Source organism: Vollenhovia emeryi, unplaced genomic scaffold (genome assembly GCF_000949405.1).
Source record: "Vollenhovia emeryi isolate VEMERY1.0 unplaced genomic scaffold, V.emery_V1.0 DF939173.1, whole genome shotgun sequence".
Classification (NCBI taxonomy): Eukaryota; Metazoa; Arthropoda; class Insecta; order Hymenoptera; family Formicidae; genus Vollenhovia; species Vollenhovia emeryi.
In genome coordinates, this window is record NW_011967193.1 from 884,357 (window position 1) to 906,641 (window position 22,285).

Below are 22,285 nucleotides of genomic sequence, written 5' to 3' on the forward strand. Positions count from 1 at the left end.
ACGAATTCTACAACAGTTGTAGAGCAGCCGTTTATAAGCCTGAGGAAAATCGGTGCGTAAAAATGTTTTTTTTTCATCACGTTTCAAGGGCCATATCGATTGACCATGAGACTGTAAATAAAAGCTACCTTACTGTATCAGTCAGAGCGCAAAGAGACGAGATACTGTGCTGCGTCGTGAATGACGTTTATCACGTTCGATTAAATATCGCGGCTACTCCTTCCGAGAATGACGAGTCACGCGGATATTTTTTTTCTCTCCTCGCACGTGTGCGTCCGTGTCCGTGTCTGTGCGCGTGTGTGGGAAACGCGACCTATCGGCCGCGATAAGATTCCGTCTATGAAATTTCGGCGCTAATCAATGTTCGTTGGCTTGCCGTTAAAGAGACACGTAGCAGGGTCTCCGCCCGATATTCAGCGGCTAGTAAACGGGAAATGCGTTGATGATCGATCGCCCACCGAGAAACGGCCGCCGTTTAGATCTAATCGTTAATTATCGGCACGCAGCGATCGTTTCACGAAATTTATTATGGAGGAGTGACGACGCGTCTTCCTTTGTTCGTGATGATGAGCGAGCGCGGGCTACTTTACCGCAAGGCTTCCAACGAAACACGTGGTCAGCACGTGTGGCTGCTCTTCCGAAAAGCTTCATGTACTTTATGCCACGATCATTTAGCGGAAGTACGTTCTTTGTTCGGGCTACTGCCTTTTACGAACCACGAGCCGTTGGTGATAGAAAGCGGACGTACATATTTATAACCCGGTTTGCCAAGGTTATTCTAGTTTTACTCGGAAAAATTGTGATACAGGATATCATATAATTAATTACTTGAGGAGAAGCGATTGTGTAACTTTTTAATTTCTACTTTGCACAGCCGTGTTAACGACACAGCCATTGGCAAAATTATTAGGCACCGTCCTAATTGTTATACAGTACCGAGGGGTAAACCGCTGAGGGCATTGTGGTGTACAGATTTGCGGCATTACTGGGCACTACTAGGTAATACTAGGCATTTTTGGGGCATTGGCCCTTGCTGGGGCATCATAAAAATTAAATATGATAATAAGATAAAGTAATGTCCACGGGGCATTAGTACACTGAGAAAAATGTCCGATTAAATATAATCGGATAATCCAATTACATGATAACAAACGGATATGTCCGATTAAATTGTATATCCGATGAAAAATTTGATCGGTTTTTCAATCTGCATTTCATCGGATAAATTTCATCGGATATATCCATAATTTAATCGGAAAACGTAATCGGAAATATTAACCATCGGACATACTATTTAATTGGTTTATCCGATGAAAATTTTTCTCAGTGTAGGCATTGGTGTACAAGATTTTGGTCAGCGGTTTCCTCCTCGTACAGTACTAAATCTAATACCTGGGAAATTTCTATCTTTTAAATTGTTTCTATGCAATAGACAACTTTGAAACAATAAAATTATAATAAAGTCCTCCTTATAATAAAATTATTATATATTATTAAATCTTATAGTAAAATTATAATAAAATTTTCTACTATTAGATTCAGTACATTGGAAACCCAAGTGTATTTTATACACAACACATGACTTGACATACGTTATTTTACACCTGCCGTTTAAAAGGATTATTTTTAAACGGCAAGAAATGTGTAAATGTCGTTTATCAAGTCACGTGTCGCGATTTTAAACGGAAGACGGCGTGCAAAAAGTGCTTCACCAAATTACACATATGATCAGGAGGGTGGCTAATAATTTTGCCCGTGGCTGTATACAATTACACTCAAAGTTAATAAAATTTAATGGAAATACTAAAATTCAGAAATGTATCCTATATACATGACAAATTGAATAATGGTCTTAGGTCGCGTCACTTTCCTATAACGCGTCTTAACAGGCTCTATAAATTATAAACTTTCACACACAACTTTCGTAGGAAATCTTGAATTTTATATAATACCTCGCGCGAAGCAAAAAGAAATGAGAAAAAGAAGTGATCGTCAGGCACTTTCAAGGATTAATTACGTTGTCGATGATCCTCTGACTCCTCGTCGCTTCCTTCTTGATCCTTCAACTTTTACGCGCCTCCGCGCAGTCGCTCGTGTCCCCCGCGTGATTTACATCCCGCATTTATGACGCAACGTAAAATCATACGAAACTTTCCGCGAGCCAACCCCGAGAGTGCCCGGGAGCGCTCTTCTCCTCGCGCGCCTTTAAACGCCTGTATATTTCGACGGGTGATGTGTGAAATATTTATGCGCGATCCGGGCTTTATTCCTCAGATACACGAGCGCCGCTACGAGCGACGGCAACGTACGTTCGTGTGGCGGCGAGGAAAATGGGAAAGCGGGGAAGCCTCTTTGTGCGTCGCGAGTTCTCTAAAATGCGGCTTCGTTCCGCGGCACCGAGTGTCTATTTAAAAAAAAAAAAAAAACTGAAATAACAGTGTTGACGGAACCTCTCTCGTTTTATCTCCCGTGTATCCGCGCGGAAGAGTGGCGTGGCTAAAACGTGGCTGCAAATTCACACGAGCGGCCTTCTAATGCGGACGGAAAACGTTAACGGCGCGAAGGCGATTGCGCGTGGGAATTTAATTTTCTTACCGCCTGCCGGGGCCGGTTACGCGCGCGGTAATGACCGGTACTTATTGTGTCATTGGGTCATATTTCTCGAGGAATTATGGTTATGCTGTGGCGCGCTTCTTTGAAATCGAGCCCGCGGCCCATCGGCTGTCCCTCCAACGAGGGCCGGCCCTAAAGACGATCTCCGTTAACCGGGATTACCGTCGACAGGATACGAGGTGTAATAATCTTATAATCCTTTACGGAGCTTAGAGAAATTCACTTTAATCTAGAGATTAAAAGAAATTTTAATTTCAAAACGTCCCCGCGCACAAATTACATTATCCGTATATTGTATTAAAGCCGTGTGTGAAATTGAGGCCTCGCGAATCGAAGAAGTTTCTTAACGTTCATAGCTGTCGGGACATTCTTAGAAGTGTAACGCAAGATCTTATTTAATAAAAATAAAAGAAAATAAATAACTGTCGGAGTTATTGTCCTGATTATTTGACGTATCTTAGTTAATTAGGTGCTTAATTTTAAATACTTTTTCAATATCTCGATCCTTTTTTTGTCGGACACAAGTAGCCGTGAATCCAGAGACAGATAATGAATTATCGATACGGCGAGACATTGAAAAGCTACCGAGTTGTCACAGTAACTATCAGTAAAGTAAAGGAAATCAATAGGGGCATAAAGGAGAAGCGTTTACTGATCGGATCGTGATTGAAATATGCAAATAGGCCGACGATCTGGTCGATCACTCCGGTTGATCACGTACACGCACGCATATACACGGACACGGCGAACTATCCTCGTTACGTGTTGCGCGGAGCACAATTGACGAGCGAGGAAATCGAAAGCAATTACAGTCAATTAAATAGTAAAAGGCTATTGTCACTGTCCGGTGCATCGATAAGAGCCGTTCCATATCACTCGTGCGTGAAACGAGTAGAGCGAGGGTGGAAGGGAGGAAGAACGACACGCGACGAGCGCGGGGCAGTGGGTGCCGTTCACGAAAATATCCCTCTCTGACGCCGGAAACTGACTGCGGAAAACGTGGGTGGTCCTCTGTCGATAGAGCTGTCGATAGGGCGCGATAAAGCCGACTTTGATATCGCGGGGACGCTCGTTGCGAGCATGGGATCGAGAAGCGATCCCGAGATATGGCAGAGAAATCGGTTCTACCCGCTGATGCATTCGAGACAGCATGCAGCTAAGTAAACACCGAGTCAGATATGAAATATCGTGAAGGTTGAATGTGATTTCGATTCATCGCGAACTAATCGCTACGATGAAATCTATTTCTGTATCCATAAGGTTTAAGTCTCTCGAATTATCATTCGGCGATAAGTTACTGTTTAATTCTTATCAGAGTTTCTCATTGCACGAAGGCGATATTTTAAATAAACCTTTTGAAGCACATCTCTTCCGGTCGCAAAAATACACATATCTTTTAATTTCTTCTGTAAGTGTTTAATGTCGATAAAAAGTTTGAGACAATTTGTGTACTGAAAGTCAGGCCCTGTGTTCTGAAGAAGTTGCGGCTTAAATAAATGCCAGCAGACCTACTTTATCCAGGCGACGATGAAGAGCCGCGTCGAGAAGTCATTGATAGTACCAGTATCAACGCCTCTGGAGAGCTTCTCGTCTCGCATAAGGATTAAGTTCTCCGAGGTTGTTTGCAAAGACCTAACGCATGAATCATATCGTGTCCCTTCCTGCTTGCCTACCCCGATATTTGCTTGCAGTTAGTCATACATATTTGCTGAAGTTCGAAAAAAAAAGATACATCGCATTATCGTAACGGTTTCTTCATTGCAAAATTCGTTTTTTTTCTTACTCTATGTGATTCTTTAGAGTTTCTGATTCTCTCAAGAGTATAATCGCGGTTTTACACGTTGACATTAACACGGCGGTTTTACTCGCTTCGTTGCTTGGCCTTGTTTAATAATTTTTTAGTACGACAGTTATGAGATGATATCTTATTAAAATAGACAAACTTTGTCTTGGAATGAATGTGAAACATGCCGTTACCGCAACTAGTTTACTGGTATGACAATCTTAACGAGGACATCAATGATCATGATCGTATTATCATAAAGTCGCAGTTTAAAATAATATATTGTCCTCGTAACATTTACGCAACATTTTTGGTATTTCCCACCGCCAATACTTATTACTATTGCAACATATCTGATTTCTTATTAACATTCGATATGCATATCTTGCATATTTCATTATTTTATGGTTAGTATTTATCATATCTCACAGCCAGCCGTTTGCATAGAATTTGTAAGCATTTTTACGGCACGTAATTTATTTTCTTTTTTTTTCTCACGACCATGATGTGATATAATATAAATAAACTTCTCGTTACACCAACGATAGGTTTATAGACAAAAGAAAATGTGCTAGCACGTCCCCGCTGTAATTTACTCGACGAGTATTTGCTATTAATTGGTACGCAGGAAGCCGAGATGCCTGTCGAAAACGAGATTTAGACTGCACGGAATTAATGACCATGACCACTTAATCTCGGAAAGGAATGCTCGTAAAACTATTATTTTGTATTTATTCGATCTGGCGTGTGTATGCAAGATTAATTCGGTTAGTTGTGACAGTTTTCTTAATAGACTTTTTACAAAATTATGATAAATGGCAGTTCTCTATTTATTTAAGAAATATAAAATTATTAAGAGAAACCGCGAGGGGGGGGGGGAAACCGCTGAGGGCATTGTGGTGTACAGATTTGCGGCATTACTGGGCATTACTGGGCATTTCTGTGGGCATTAGTTTGGGCCTTGCTGGGGCATTAAAAAGATAAAATAAGATAAAACAAGATAAATAAGATGAAATAAAATAATAAGATAAAGTAATGCCCGCTAGGCATTAGTGGGCATTGGTGTACAAGATTTTGGTCAGCCCCCTCGAGAAACCGTAATACTCTAAATCCAAACTATGAGATTATCATCACTGATGTCACGTTTACTTCAATGCTGCATTTGTTTAATGATCGCATCTACAGATGCGAATGGAAATAAGCAAGAATAGCGGAGAAACTAAAAGGGAGAATAAAAAAGCAACGAAAACGCAAAGAGATATACGGTATAAGGATTTGCTAAATCGACTTTTCGTTTAGATAGAAAAAGTTGCCCGTTTATCTATGACGCTGACTTGGATGTCACAAGAAAGGTCCATCGTTTTAATCAGACGATGAGCGATGAATCGCGAGGACCGCAAGAAGGGAGTAGAATCCCCTGTAAGGCTCACCGATACGTCTCTCTTTTTAGCTACTCGCGGCCTCCTCTCATCCCTGTTCGTCCTTTATGTATCGGAATCGGCCGCGTGTAAAACCAGTTCTGCGACTTGGGGATGGCGAGAGGATAGAGTATCTTATAGCTCGCGAACTCGCGACTATTCCAGAGCAAAATGGATCATGCTGGTCACGCTTCATTATTTTTTTTTTCTTATTCTATTCTTTATCGTCATCCTCATCACTGAATCGTGCTTTTGGCATCTGCTGTACCTGCTGTACGCGATTTCTGTAATAATGTTTCACCGTTGAAGCACTAAACGGCTTTATCGCGGTTTGCGAAAAGAAACGAGAGAATGTTTAACGACAGATTAGTTTTTACGGTCCTTTATTTCTATTTTTTCATACGCCTACCGCACGATGCTTACAAATAGATAAATTTTTCGGTTTTCATCACGAGAATAACTTTGTTTTACAATCAGTTAGATTTGTTTAAATTTTAATCAACCTTATTGGCGCGTTTTAATTTAGTGCGATTAAAGGTGTACGTATATTCGATTTGACTCTGGAGAAATTTCTTGATTTAAAAAGCACGCGGTACGAGAAAATTAATCGGGTAGAACTCGTATCTTCGTAGCAGAGGCTTGGATGCAGATTTACCTTAAATAAATTCAATCAGCTCAGCCTGCTGGAAAAATTTGCGAAACACGGTGAGCCGACTGGAGACTGCATTTAATTTAATTTTAAACGTACGTCACGATTTTAACGTAATTCACTGTTACGGCGTTTATATCGCGGGATTCAACGCGAACGTTTGCCGCGCGCGTCGCGACAAGATATCATAATTCTAAGTTCTACGACCTGTACAAGTATATCGGCGTTGCACTTTCGAGATCCTTTCGCGCAGGATTGAGACGGTAGATAAGGGCCCTCACAATGTAAAGCAGCCTCTTCCCTGACGCGATCCGAAGCCCGTAGGAGCGAGTCGGACGATCTCCACGGATAACCGACGGCCGTCAGTGAAGTAGAAGTACAAGATACTCGCCGTTCAAAATGCAACGAGCTATCGCGGTGGAAGCACGACCACCGCGCGAGTTATTCGCCGCCGTTCGAATGCCACGATGCAATCATTGCTGAAGAAGCACGACCACCGAGCGATCGTATTAACTTCATGATGGGAAAAGCGCAGCCGGTCCGCGACTTTGGGAAAAGTTTTATCCCCGTCCGCGATTACGTAAAAGAGGGGGATCCTTGGTGGAGCCGGCGATCAACCTGATACTTTGAAAGGAATCGGGAATAACTGTAATAGTCAAAGATAAGAAAGACAAAGCGGAAACTTGGGTCGGACTGCAAGTAATTCTCCTCTTACGTTTTATACCTGTTTATTCTCGCGATTCTCAATTATCCATCAGAGTCCAGCGAATAATTAAGCGCGACTGATTCTAATTCTGGATGCTGGAATTCCGGGTTGTGGCAGCTCTTCCTTACATCGCTTAAACAAACATCGTGTCGGATCCGATTCGAGACACGTCGTTTTCTTATTCTCTTGTAGACCGTAGTTGCAGCGTCGGACTGTTTATTTGTATTACTGCAATAGCTCAAGCTATGACCTAAATGTTTTCCGACTGTCTTATAGGGTGCGGAGAAATTTACGTTAACTGAACTCTGAAACGTGCACACGAGACATAACTCACGTGGATAAATCTAAATCCCGATACATTGAATTTAAATTGCGAGCGGAATGAAATTAAGTGAAATAAATTACGTATCAGATACGAAGAGGCGCCCGATGTGGTTGTACGCATACGTGTTCGTGTGTGTTATAAAGCGTTAAACGCCGACGTATTATTTACTCTGGGGGAAGTGCCGTCTGTTACTTAATAGCAACTATTTTCGAACGTGTTATTAAGTTTTCGCGTATCCGAGTCACGAGGTGAATCGTACGAAACACGCGATAAACTGTAAATCGTGTGATAATAACTCTCGTCACGCAATCTTGACGATCACGTTACGTTGTCGATATTCCCGCACGACTCCGTGTACATTTTGCAAACGCGATAAATCAAGACGTCGCGCTATGCCCGTTTTCATGCTTTCTATCTCATCGTTTCCCTATTACGTTCGTGCAACATACGCCTACCAACAAAGTCAAGTCTTGCTAAATGGCACGGAGAACATATGAAAATAGATTGCCGTAATTCAGGAAGAAGATGCATATCAGATTTAATAATCTTTAACCTTTATTTCTTATTGCCGCCACAGTTTCTCTCGAGGGAAAATGAGCGCTGCTGCAACGTGAAAACGAAAGGGATGTGTTTTCAGAATTTCAATCCTGCCAGTGTCGTTGAATAAACGCAATTGGTCTAGAAGTGAAATTTAATTAATATACAATTTTATTGTGCAACGGAATATTTTTCTCTTCTTATGAAGCTTGCGTCAGGCCCTCACAGTTAATAGGAGTTAATTTTTCTCATTTACTGATTCGTGCGAGGGACAAACCGCTGAGGGCATTGTGGTGTACAAATTTGCGATATTACTAGGCATTTTTTGGGCATTCGGATAAACCAATTAGTGTTTTCGACGGTTAATGAAATTTATCCGATGAAATTTGATCGATAAAACCGATCACATTTTTCATCGGTTATGCAATTTAATCGGAAACATCCGTTTGTTATTATGTGTGTTATTTGGTGGATGTTATTTGGCCTAATCTAAAAAGATAAAGAAAAGATAAAATAAGATAGAGCAATGCCCATTGGACATTAGTAGGCATTGGTGCACTGAGAAAATTTCCATCGGATAAACCAATTAAATAGCGTTTTCGACGGTTAATTTTTCCGATTAAGTTATGGATACATCCGATGAAATTTATCCGATGAAATGCAATTACCGATGAAACTTGATCGAAGAACCGATCACATTTTTCATCGGGTATACAATTTAATCGGAAATATCCGTTTGTTATTATGTAGTGGGATTATCCGATTACATTTAATCGGAAATTTGTGTCACTGTGTACATGATTTTGGTCAGCGATTTATTCCTCGGATTCGTGGTTCGGAAGAAGCGGTTGAAGCAGACGAAGTCGTGCCCGTTTATCAACCCGGGATGGATATCGCAAGAGACTGTATGAGTCATATATGTGCGGACCGTAAGAACGTTACGAAGTCACGAAAGTAACAAAGGGACCACACATACGCGGGTGATACGTTTGATCCTTGAGCGTGACGGAGAATGCACTGAAGAAGGGATTCTTAACGATCTGAATTCCTCCAAGTTAACTCAGGGAGTCAATCGGGAAGGACCTTTAAGGCGAGAGCCACGCTCGTTATAAATTTCCCAGTTAATTATATCTGATGATTCAATAAACATTTTATTGCGCGCATTCCTACGGGCGCACTACCGCAAAGAACTTAATTTACCGCAACGGATGCTGCGCATGATTCGAGAATAAATTGCTGGTAGCGACAACTTCCGGCATTCTTACAATTCTCATTAACGTTTCTTAAATTCTTTCCAAGATTGCGTTGGTGCGTTCCTCCGATTTTTTATTACGACAACGAAGGCTTATCCTTTTCCATCTTTTACGATTGTAGGCAAAATCATTCTTGCACTGTTATTTGAATCGTTGGCCAGTCATGTGCTCGTATAATCTTTTAAACTACTTCGGCTGAAATAATTATTTAAAACAATCTGTAAATATAAATAGAAACTATTTAAAATAATCGGAATTAATTAAAAAACCGTGTTAATTCAATTATGTCTTCTTCTCGTTTTTTTCGTGCAAATAAAAGTCTTTTTTAATGTATCTTTTACATTTATACAGTATTAGCATATCTGACAAAAAATTCTGTTACATACCGATTGCTATTCGCCGAAAGTTAGAGATTTCCGTCCAGAATCCATCGACGTCTTTTCTTTTCCGAATGTGAAACCGGAACCAGCTATTCCGCGCAACGAATGTTTAGAGCCATTTAGCAGTCGCTAAACGCCGCGGGTAGCCGGCATCCTGAGCGACCAGCTCCTTTCAGTTCACGTTTCCATCCATTGAATACCTCGTAGCGGGTTCTTCGAAGGGAGAGAAACGGAGAGAGGTTGTAAGGAGGCCTTGCAAGGTTACCTATCTCAGTGAAGTCTACGAACCACTTTCGAGTTTGCTTATGTATACACTGAGAAAAATGTCCGATTAAATATAATCGGATAATCCAATTGCATAATAACAAGCGGGTATATCCGATTAAATTGTACATCCGATGAAAAATGTGATTGGTTTTTCGGTCAAATTTCATCGGTAACTGCATTTCGTCGGATAAATTTTAATCGGGAAACGTAATCGGAAGAATTAACCATCGGAAACACTATTTAATTGGTTTATCCGATGGAACTTTTTCTCAGTGTACGTTTTGGCAACGTTTCATACATCCACGATTTCTTTAGAACTCTTTAAACAGTCTGAAGATAATTTACTTTAAAATCTAATGGAATGGCGTAAAATAGGAAATTCGGAAGATAAAAATTGGTAGCCAAAGGTACTTTTGCAATTTATATATTTTTTATTCTTCAAATTTAAGTTATTAAAAGTTTCAAGTCATATATTAATTAATATCAAACTTAGCGCAACTTTAAATTAAAATTAACATTTCAGTGTTGATGCATTGCGCAAGTAATAAGGAAAGGATCAGCCAAGTTTCTCATAACAATCTTCGATATCTTAATCCTTCACGTTACCCAACGTCTTAAGTTATTCCAGTCAGATTCGCCGGTGACTTCGGTTAGATTGGATAATTGGGCTTCTCCGCGATAATTTCCTGTCGACGTTAAATATTCACGGAAGTTACGGGCGCAGAAACGCGGGTGCGCGATTTCCGCGTGACAAAACCGTTTTCTCCGTTCATCCTGGAGGTACGGCATGCCCAAGTGCACGTTGGCACGTTAATTCCGACGGTAACAGGGCAGCGGTCGCGTCGCGAGCGTAACGCTTTGTAATTACCGGCCGTCATTATCGTGCTACTCGACTTGACGCGATGATTACGGTGCACCGGGCAGGAGCAAATCGAGAGTGCCTCGCTGTACGGGTGCGTGGTCGCGCGGAACACCCCGAAGCGCGAGTGGCATCGCGGGGCCAGGATAGTTCACTGGGCTCCGATTAACGCCGCTTGACGGGGCCCTTCCTGCGGAATTATCAGCACGGTGAATTGAATTTTTTTCCCCAGCAGCGGACTCGAGTCACGAGCGCACGCCGTTATTGCAACGGACGTGACGTTCTAATGTATCGGCTAGACGCGCTTGATATTCCGGTTAACCGAAGCCTCCCGACATCAGCGAACACGCATTCGTTGCGTCGAATTCGGTCGTCGCGGAGTCGGCACGCTGCGAAACCGTTTTCACTGTCGACGGAGCGCTATCACGCTCGGCCGAAACTTGGCTTTCCGTGCCTCGAGGTCAGCGCGTATCGACAGTTCCATTCGTATCGACGCCATAAATTATTTATATTAGGAAACGTGCCGATAACCGCTCAGCGACGGAACTGATAACGGCGGTACGGGAAGAGAAGCATGGTGAACGCAGCTATTAACTGAATGACTTTACACAGCGATGATTAAACATTCTACGCCTCCACGCACTTACGTTCCGATGCGCGTGTGTTTGTAGAATAACTTTACGGTTTGCAAATTGTAATTTTTTTGTCTCTAGACTGAAATTATTTTTCAAGTTTCAACGTTTGATTCTTATCTCTTTAATTTTGTATGTTGAATTTTAAGCCATGTCGACGTACTTAGTAATTTTTACTGATAGAAAAATCCGTGATAAAAACGAAATCTGCAATCGCTCGCACTGTTATGCCTTAAGTATAGTTTATTTAATATATGGTCGACTTAATTTCCTGCCTCGATTGATTAAAAATCCCTAACTGGAGTCAATTATCGTCGGCAATATCTCTCGCGTGATGAGAAAATCGGAAGGAGAGGAGAAGCAACAAAATCCCTTTTGACAAAATTCTCCGCGGTTTCGAAACGGGTTTCGAGTCGGATCGGCTAATTGGAATTAAATGCAGTTTCTCTCGCCCGCCGCGGCTGCATTTATAAACGGCTAAATGACAAATGCCGCGATAGCGACAGTAATTAGGTATACATGATACCTCCATTTCCATGTAAAGGCTCTTCCTCCTCTCGATATCTCGTCTGTCCTTCTCTCGTCGCTTAATCACTCGAGCTCTGATTGTGCCGCAGTGGACTTTGAAGTCCGACTGAACTTCGGCATGCGCACGCATAATTATACACGGTATATTTTACATGTCGATGATAATGCATTGATGCGGACAAATCTCATTAATCAGATAAGATCGCGATTGCGTCTTCTGACGAATTTTGTCATTAAAAAATAGGCTGGGAAACAAATATGATAACATTACTCACACCGAGCTTAAGCTGAGATTAAATATATTTATTACGAATAATATTTCTACATAAATGCACACACAGTCGATTGCATTTGCCGCAGTAACGTACGTCGAGCAGTAAAAAGGAACGTTAATAACAAGCACAGCAAACGATACCTATGTTACTGTGTACGTATAATAATCGTTATTACTGAAGAAATGAAAAATCTGTGTCAGGTTGCCCGAGGTGGAAGGAATACGTGCACCTGCCTGGTTGTACCTTGTATTACTCAACTAAATGTACACAAACGTTTAACGAGTGTTAAACCCATAAAGGTGTTGCTGACACTACCGAGCTTGACGCCTCCGCTTCTTCGAGATATGCCGTTACTTTCTCGAGGCGGGGTAGGCATCCGAAGCAGCGATTTTGCTGCATGAGAAAAAAAAACGGCATTCCCGTATGGCCAAAATGCCGAGCGCGTCATTTCAATTCTTTTTATTATCTATTTTCCAGGGAAAACTGTCTTCTCAAATTATTTGATTTAATTGTTACTTTGATCGCGTATTATATATTTTTTCTTTTTATGTTTTATTGTACTGTGAGTTTAACTTATCTGCAGTTAGAGCCACTGGTTTTTATTTTTTAAATAGTGTTTGATTGAGAACCGTATACCCAATTCAAGATTTTTTAAATTAGATGTATCGGATGAAAGCGGCACAAAATGTTTTGCTAGCAATCTAAACGTCTCCTATAACGTTATCGGTGTTGAATAATAATTGTTTCGCGCTGAAACCGACTGGAATAAATGAAAATCCGATTCTGTCCACGCGATGACTCGCGCGTGTCGTCTCGCAAAGAATTAGCATGGCATTAAGCGTTAGCTTGCAATTCACGAATATGCTGGATAACACCAATGCGTGTACATGTCTCTCAGACTGCTGAATCTTTGAATTTTAAGGAGAGTGCAGTCCGCACGTTTCGCATCTGGACGTCCCGCTGTCTAAATTGTGACATTCGCGAATAAATTCTGCAATTCTTTACAACAAATATATTTCTTAATATTATTTTGCCGTCGTTAATTTTATCTTTGTCAATTCAGTAGTAAGGTAGAATTCAAAACAGTTATTTATGACGTTTGGAATTTGTTGAGATACATCGTAACAGCCTCATACATCGCACTTCTATTTATTGTAATATTTAATATTATACTTTTCTTCTCTTAATATTTTTCTATAAATTTTTTAAATTAAATATAAATATATTAAATCAAATCGGTACGCGTCTACTTACTTTTTTTTTACGTAACTTTCCGCAAAGAAAGAAATCTTTCGCTAAATTTATTTTACGACGAGGTTGCGAAGAGGCTTCGTGAAGTGAACCTACTTGGAAGACCTAAGCAGAACGTTGTTTGACTTCTCGCGCGTTCGCCTTTCTTCCTTTTGTTACGAAGCACCTCCCGCTGCTTTTCGGAGAACGATGTCAATGAGTCTAGACGAGGGAAATAGTTCGTGTCCGCAATTGCACGTAGCCGAACGACTGCGAAGGTTAATAGGCTGGTCATTGTGTGATTCACATAGTTAGGCGAAACCTACATTTAACAATCGCCCGAGCAGTCGTCTTCGCTCGCTGGCACATTTCCTCGAAACGTGCAGAAATTTTCCGATCGCTATTTTTCCAGACGTCGGCCTTAGTGTGTCAAAGTAGTTAATAGAATTAGCGTTCGCGGCGGTTTATTAGAACGCGCCGGGGCCGGGCGGAATAATTTAACATAAATTACAAGCGAGATAACGGTCGCGATAGCGGATTAATTGCGGATTAACCTGACAGACGGGTAAGCTAATAAAATAAAACGAATCCGACGGTCGCGTTTCGAATTCGGGACGGCAGGCAATACAAGTTTACGGACGTATAATCCTAATCGGGCCCCCGCACGAGTGCACGTTATATAAAGTATCGGAGGGTCTCGGGAGCAAGGTCCCCCGTGATTATGGTCCCCGTCGATGCACATGCACAGAACACGCATTGACGCGTTCTGCACGAGTATCGAGCACTGCATGGCGGCCCGAATGACCGCAATTAACCTTACGTAACTCGGCCTCTCCTGGGGTGGTCCCACCAACTATCCGCGACCTCGCAGATAAACTGTGCACAATGCGTCGATACATAGGAGCGAGCTGTGTTTATCGCTTAACATTTTACATCCTTTCGTGCCCCATTTTTAACAGCTGGCTAGACTTTGATTTTAAGGCGAACTGTAACTTCTGTTTCAACCGCGTCGACATAATTGGCGGATTCAAATTTTCGGAAATCGCAAACAGCCGTTTGCGCAGCGCGCGGATAACAATTTTTCCCCGTTAGTCTCGTTGTTGCGCACGTTGCGAAATCACCGGGTATCATTCTCGCCTACGTGGACGAGATCACACCTCGTTGTAACGTGACGGAAACAAAGATCGTGCGGAACGTAACAGCGTCCGAGAATGTGCGATAATAATGCGTCGTAAAAAGAAGCGAAAACAGCTTTAAAGCTCCGTTCCGCGTAACAAATGTGTCGTACGTGGAACACTCCGTGCCCTTATCAGCCGGATTTACGATTTCGATTAGCACGAAGCCGTCGTGTCTGCCTTCCTGGTGAGAAGACACTAAAAACAATTATCGCCGACGTATCGCACCTTGGGAAGAGCGAGGCTCCGGAAGGGTAAAAATCTCGCGAATTGAATTACGGCCGCCCACGCATGCGGAAATATTTGAATATTTCATGGTATCTAAGTGGCGAGTCAATATATCGACGCGAAAATTCATACAAACCTTTAGTTTTCTCTGAAAGCGAAAAGCAGTTTTCAAAGAGTCTTTTGATTTTAACACGATTATAAGATCAATACTAACGAGAAGTAATATTAACACTCACGTGTATCTTTATGCGCGTAGCAAACTAATTCTCACATTTCACATTTTTATATACTTCAATAATATGTCCCATTTAATTCGATAAATTAAATTTTCATTTGTAGATCAGATTTCGAAAGAAGATGCAACCTGCATCGCAGCTGTTTGTTGAACGCTGCGAAATTCAACGGATATAATTTGCAAAGAAAAACCATCGGAATATCAAATTCATGTCGTGCAGATAAAATCTCGACGTATCGATATTTACGCAGTAGAGGCGTTGGTAGTTAATACATGCCGCGAAGTCGATCTGCGATCTGTTCCGTCTGTATTCCTGCGAGCCACCCAGGTGTGAACGCGCCCAGGAGCAAAAGGATCGCGGGGTAAATTACCGGCAATAATTCCCAACTGATAAGAACGGCGCGCGTCACTCTTTCTCTCTCTCTCTCTTTCTCTTTCGCGGTTAGCGGGTTGTTTAATTCAGTTTAACCAACGGCCCGTGTCCGCCTCTCGCAGAATGGTATTCGATTAGGGTGAGGTATCGGTACCGGGAGGCATCGTAATTATTTACGAGGCATCCTGACAACCCTCGCCTACCTATCGCGAGCCACAAATTCCCACGTCTTATAGTCTTTCTGACAGACGAGTCGAAATTTCGATTGCAATTTTCGAACAATAGACGAAAGAATGGAGAGCCGGAGACATAAATCTTAATTTTATTAATCGGGATATATAGGAGAACTTTTTAATTTGCTTAGCGAAAACTCGATCATTTATTCTGCCGTTCACGTATTTTAGTGCAATTTGATTTTATTCAAACGTTCGAGAGATTTCGACTCTGATTTTTCAAACTGCAACGTAAAGACGGATAGAAAAGTGAGGGGTATTTACAAAACAATTTTTTAAAACCCGATTTCTTTATCGTTGAAACAGATAGCCTCAGAATGATCCATTAACGTTTCAGTTTTCTCGACAGCTCGGGAAAGGATTTTGGTCTTGTAGAGTTACATTTTCACGCTAAACGTGGCTGTTATCCGGCGTGAGCTGTACTTACGTAAGACGCGACGAGCACCGTCGTTCACCTGTGAAATCACCTGACGTATTGGCTGCCGGCAGCCGGCCACGATTAGACATCCGGTGATTTTCTAATATTACGTGCGCGGGCAGGCGATTCGTGTTCTCATGCATGACTTCATTGTTGGCGAGTTCAATGATTGTAACGGTCACCGTATTGTATTCTTCAGGCAGGTCGCGATGCAATCGGTTCGCAATCTCGCGATCGCGTGCACGTAGATCTACCGAGATACACGGGTAACAAACGCATCGGGTAAAATACGATCGATTTAATTATACCGATATGATTCATTTAATACGTTGCGTAACTTGTGCTAAGGAGTGCCTAGTTCCTGTCATTTTTCTTCCTCTTCACTTGCGTGAAATTCTACCGCGCCTAGAAGGAACGAGACTCTGAATAACATTTTGATCGCGATGGATATTTCGACGAGTAAACCGCTGACCAAACTTATATACACCGATGCCAACACTGAGAAAAATGTCTGATTAAATATACGCGGATAATCCAATTACATAAAAACAAACTGATGCATCCGATGAAAAATATGATCGGATTTTCGATCAAATTTTATCGGTAACTACATTTCATCGGACATATACATAATTTAATCGAAAAAGTAAGTAGTTTATTCGATGAAAATTTTTCTCAGTTCACTAATGTCCAGTGGGCATTACTTTATTTTATTTTATCGTGTTTTATCTTTTTAGATTCTTTATAATGCCCCAGCAAGGCTAAATAACACCCACTAATGCCCAAAAAATGCCTACAGTAAGAAAAATTATCATCGGATAAACCCGAGGGGGAAACCGCTGACCAAAATCTTGTACACCAATGCCTACTAATGCCTAGTGGGTATTACTTTATCTTATTATTTTATTATCTCATATTATCTTATTTTATCTTTATAATGCCCCAGCAAGGCCTAATGCCCAAACTAATGCCCAAAAATGCCTAGTAATGCCCAGTAATGCCGCAAATCTGTAAACCACAATGCGGTTTCCCCCTCGGATAAGCCAATTAAATAGTTTTTCCGATGGTATAATTTTTCCGATTACGTTTTCCGATTAAATTATGGATACGTCCGACGAAATTTATCCGCTGAAATGCAGTTACCGATGAAATCACATTTTTCGTCGGACATATCCGTTTGTTATTATGTAATTGGATTACCCAATTATATTTAATCGGAACATTTTTCTCAGCGTAGAGTTTTTCTGAGATTTTAATAAATTGCAGAGCCCTGATTGCGATAAGGCATAATGAATTAAATCTTTTCATTAACGAGCAAAACTCACCGTAACCGATTACGAGAGTTCATTTTGCAACAATAATAAAACTCGATAGAGCTGTATTAAGTTGCTAGATAAGATCGCGCTACCTGTGAGTCCATATTTTTTTCGCAAGTGGGTTAGATACTCGCCACGATAAAGTTGTATACGGTAGTCGAAAGCTAGTATAAAATGTAATGTTAATTATTATTAGCCGGCTCGCCGGAGCGTAAAGCCGTGCTCATATTTTAGTTTCACTATCGCACTTGTCTCGGTGCGATTAACGTAACTCCATGCGCAGAAATATCAATCCGTCGCCGCCACGTCTCTGCCACGTCGCTGAACGAAATGAGAGAAATTATTCCGCCAGATTGCATTTTGCAGCACTTCACACGCCCCTTGTGTCGCCTCGCATCGACAGCACCAGCTTCGTCTACCCCGTAATCTCGAAACTTTTACAGTACCTTGTTAATATATCAGCATTCGTAGAGAGTTGACAAAATGTTTAGTTTGCAAAATAATTTGCCAGCCTCGCGCGCGTACGATTTTTATTATATAAATTACGGCCTATAACGTAAATGTTTATGCGCTACGCAGATTGCTTTTATCGCGCGAGTTATCAAAAATTTCATTCGCGAGTTAACGGCCGATACTAAAAATCGCGACGCGTATAAAAAAGCAACGTATACGAGGCATAAAAATGCCTACAATAAAGTCATCCGCCGGGTCTCTCGATAGCTTCCTTCGTCTCGAAGGGAACGTCTCCGCTTCGCAGAGAACGAGATCGTCGCGAGCGACGGGGCGACACGACACAATTTCGAGCAGTGGGGAATTGGACACAAAGTGATTTCAGATTAGCCACACGTGCGGACGGTGCGGCTAATCTGCGCGGGAATATAATTAGCTCCAGTGACTAACGCGAGTGCGGCCGTTATATTTAGCCGAATGCAATCATAACAGCGCAGGTGGTCATTTTACCCTTTTCAAGTATTTGACAAGCCCAGATTATACGGGCCGCGCGACGCTGCGGCCACAGTGAGTCACGGCGGGGCTAATTATATGTATAATGCCTTTGCCAGAATACACCCATAGGTCCCTCTCTGGCCTTCTGGCTCCTTTCTCGCTCTCTCGTATCGTAAGCGTTGTAATTTCTCTATTGATTTATCTGTTAATATTAGATACTAATGGCCCGCTCTTGAAAAAGGTTGTATGTTTTGTTTTTCAAATCTTGTTTCACCAACTGAAACCTCAAGTCTTTTGAATTGATCGATTTCTGACGAATTGTCTAAATTGTCGTTCAGTCTTGTGCACTTGAATCTTTACATTCGCATTTTGAACGCAACAATTATTTTATGTAGCTGTTATTCGCGCGACAAATAGATTCGTTCCATTCTTTGTCGTCATTGATTTATATTGTTCGGTGTTGCAGATGCACGATAAAATGCGTGTAAGATCGTCGAGGTGACCGTGGGAGCATGGAGACTGTGCAGGAAGGTGGTGGTCGTCTGCAAAATGGTTCGACCGACGCGAAGATGCCGAATCGGTTGAAGCTCGTGCAAAGTGACGAAAATGACAAGGTGACGAGTGGAAAGGCGGCGGAGATGGATCCGTACAGGGAACTGGAGCTCTATCTCGCCAAGGTTAAGGTGAGTCAACGTTGAGTCCGCACTGTTACATTTCTAGCATGTAGAAATGGTAAGACCAATCCTGAAAGATGGAGAAATTTTGCAATTGTTGGGCTATTATGAGAGAAGCCGCATAAGGGAAATACAAAGCCAGGCAGTTTTAATAACATATTAGACTCCTTAATGAGTAAATGGAATTACTGTTAAAACGTGACGGTATCGAATTGCCTATAACATTAATAGAGATATTAGTCGAAATTTTATTACAGCGAAGACATTTTACTTGAATAGATAATTAATAATAGATAGTAGAAGGATTTTTCTACATTCTTTTCGAACGTTGCCGTTATGAGATCTTTTGGTTTGATATCTTTGTTTTATAATTAAATCTCGTGATGTAGCGCGTCGTGTAAAATCTGCTGTGAACGCTAAGAAGATAATCGTATTTGAAATCTCGCGTAGCCTGCGGGTGTGATCAATCATCGTACGCGTATCACCCGCATTCAAAAGTCCCATTCGTTCTATCTTTATCCCCGCGCGATTAGACGGCGATGTTTTGCAACTTCGCTATTAAAAGCATGTTTATACGAATCGTGAAAGGTTCGAGCGTTTCACGTAATCGCGTTTACACGACCGGATCTCTGAATGAAGAAGACGAGGATCGGCTGATTTAAAAAGGTCGGGCGAATCGACGCCCACTTTCTCTTTGCGATAATCGATTCTGATTCCGTGGAAGTGACTCGATTCCCCGACTTCTTAGGCCCGAAACGGAAGACTCGAGCGGTGAAAGGAATCGCCGTGAGCTTCGCCCATAATATTTTTCATTATCCAACTGATCACCTTAAGAGCCAATGATTTCTCTCGCGCGGCGGACCGTGCGCGACGAGCGGATGATTCCGTCCGGATAAATTTCTCGTCTCCCTTAATTAAAGCTGCTTGATGTTGATCTAAATTACGCGTGCCTTGTTTAATGTATACACAAGGGTGGGAAAGTCGTCCTGCAGTCTCGCAGCGCGGTACATCCTTCTCGGTGTATCCGTTTAGCATGCCATAACACTGCTCACTTAGCCGCACAATAAAATCGATCATCGGCCTTATCGATCGCTCCGTCGCGTCGATCGCCAACGGCGAGGTATGTCGCGACAAATTAGCCACGATCGCGAAAACCCGAAACAAGTCCCCCGAGTGGTTTCTTCGCCGCGTTGCTCGTTTTTCCGCGTATTCCCTTCCTGGTCCGATGTTTATACATCTGTTTTAGAGACTTTACCTAACTAAACGACGCCAATGGCATGGCACCCGAGAACACGAACCGGTTCTTGTTTGCGAATTCGCGTAAGGCGCGTTTGGTTACAGGTGTCACTATTACATTCCCATGTGACTGCTTTAAATATTCATTAGCTGCGGCGGATACACGTGGAAAATTTGCTTAGAGCTTAGAGTGGAATTTATATCGCCGGTGTTCTAATGATACCCCAACTCTACATAAATAATATATAATAACAATTTTGTTACATGACAACGCGTATTTGGGACGTTAAATAATATCAATCCGAAAAATCACTGACCGTCAGCGGGGTTTTCTCTGTCAGCATAATTTTCTCAGTGCCACCGGTCTAAAAATAATTCCCGATCATTCGTTAAGAGTAAATTGATGCACGATCAACTTAGATCGAGTAAATCTTCTAGCGATCTAAAAAAAATTGATGAAACACGCTAGACATTTCGTGCCTTTTGTATTCGTTTATCAGATCTGCTACCACAGATCATGTTTTCGTCATTCGCTTGCGGTTCGCTGATTTCGATCGGGCGTACGAGCACGCGAGCGTGGCGTGGCGTGCGTGCGTGCGTGCGTGCGTGCGTGCGTCGCGTCGCCTCGGTTCCGCGTCGTCCTTTGGCGCGTACCGGTGCATCGCGAGTGCATCGGTGCATGTCGATGCAGCGCAAACAAACAAGAAGAGTCCCGTCGTACCGCGAGAGGGGCGAGGTAGGTGGCGGCCGATGGCTCATCGTTAAAACTAGTTGGTGCGGAAGTCGCTTCTTAGCCTCCTACTATTTCTCAGATAGTGCCTGCGAGTGCTGCTACCGGTCGGCACGGTATACCTTAACGTGGTCTTTACGAGAAACTTATAGCCGCGATGTAATCGGGGCTCAATATCGTTTCCAGATGAATGATTGACCACTTATCGGCTAACGAGTGATCTGAGCTTCAAACATCTCATAGATCCATTTGCGTATCGTTTCCCTGTTCAAATGATTGATGGCAGTCGACGTGTCACTGATGAATCTATACCCGTGCTCGATATCGTATTATGTAGTTTCGTCATTTTCATTAATTCCTATTATGGCTCCTTTAAGTCGATTGAGTGCTTCAAGTCGCGCGCGCAAACGTAACTATTGATTACGTATACGTTTATTTTAACATTTCTCACGCGTTGCGTAATGAACAGTTTTGCTGACGCGTACAGTTTTATTTTTAATTATTTAGCGCTGCGATATTTGCTCCCTCGTTTGATCTCGTGAGAGTTGACGACGCAATTAGCGCGCATATTTTATAGGGCATGTTGACGGCAGCGTTTCGCGTTTTTCGAGCGGCGTCGAGCGAGGGAGCACGATGCTCGGTATTCTCCCAAGCCGAAAAGCAGATGACACGGCCTTCTCCGCCCATCAAATTTTTTGCGCTCCCCTTCCGCGCCGCATACTTTTTTTTGCCCTTTTCACTGACCGTGTGAACTGACGGGCGTTTATTAACTAGACGGATAGAAGAAGCCGCGCGTCACACTCGTCGGATTGCGTCTGCGATCTTTGACCTCTGACGGACCTGCGGTGGACTTGCGCGTCTACTTTTGGGAGTAGTCCGGATCGCCTTAATGCGCTCGGACATCAACGAAAGAATGTAGATCCTATTGAAGGTTAAATTCGGAAGAAACACTTGAGCAATAATAACTGGGTCGCGCGCGATCGTATGGCGGCTGTTTCGAATCGAGGCTTCGAATCACCGAATCAATATTAGCTATTGATCGTAGTAGCAAACTAGTACGCAGAGAACAATTTTCATCGGATAAACCTACACTGAGAAACATGTCCGATTAAATATAATCGGATAATTCAATGGCATAATAACAAACGGATGGATCCGATTAAATTGCATATCCAATGAAAAATGTGATCGGTGTCTCGATCAAGTGTCGTCGGTAACTGTATTTCATTGAATAAATTTCATCGGATGTATCCATAATTTGATCGGA

The 22,285-nt window shown here is 42.2% G+C and overlaps 1 protein-coding gene across 2 annotated transcripts in view; it reads left to right on the top strand.

The window, feature by feature from the left end:
- The window catches only part of LOC105563641 (stAR-related lipid transfer protein 13), a 280,578-nt gene that overhangs the window by 7,484 nt on the left and 250,809 nt on the right, over positions 1-22,285 (top strand). For both annotated transcript variants that reach the window (XM_012015394.1, XM_012015395.1), the window contains exon 2: positions 18,845-19,061. In XM_012015394.1, coding sequence (XP_011870784.1) covers positions 18,891-19,061 — 171 coding nt within the window. In that variant the 5' untranslated portion in view covers positions 18,845-18,890. The remainder of the gene's footprint in view (positions 1-18,844; positions 19,062-22,285) is intronic.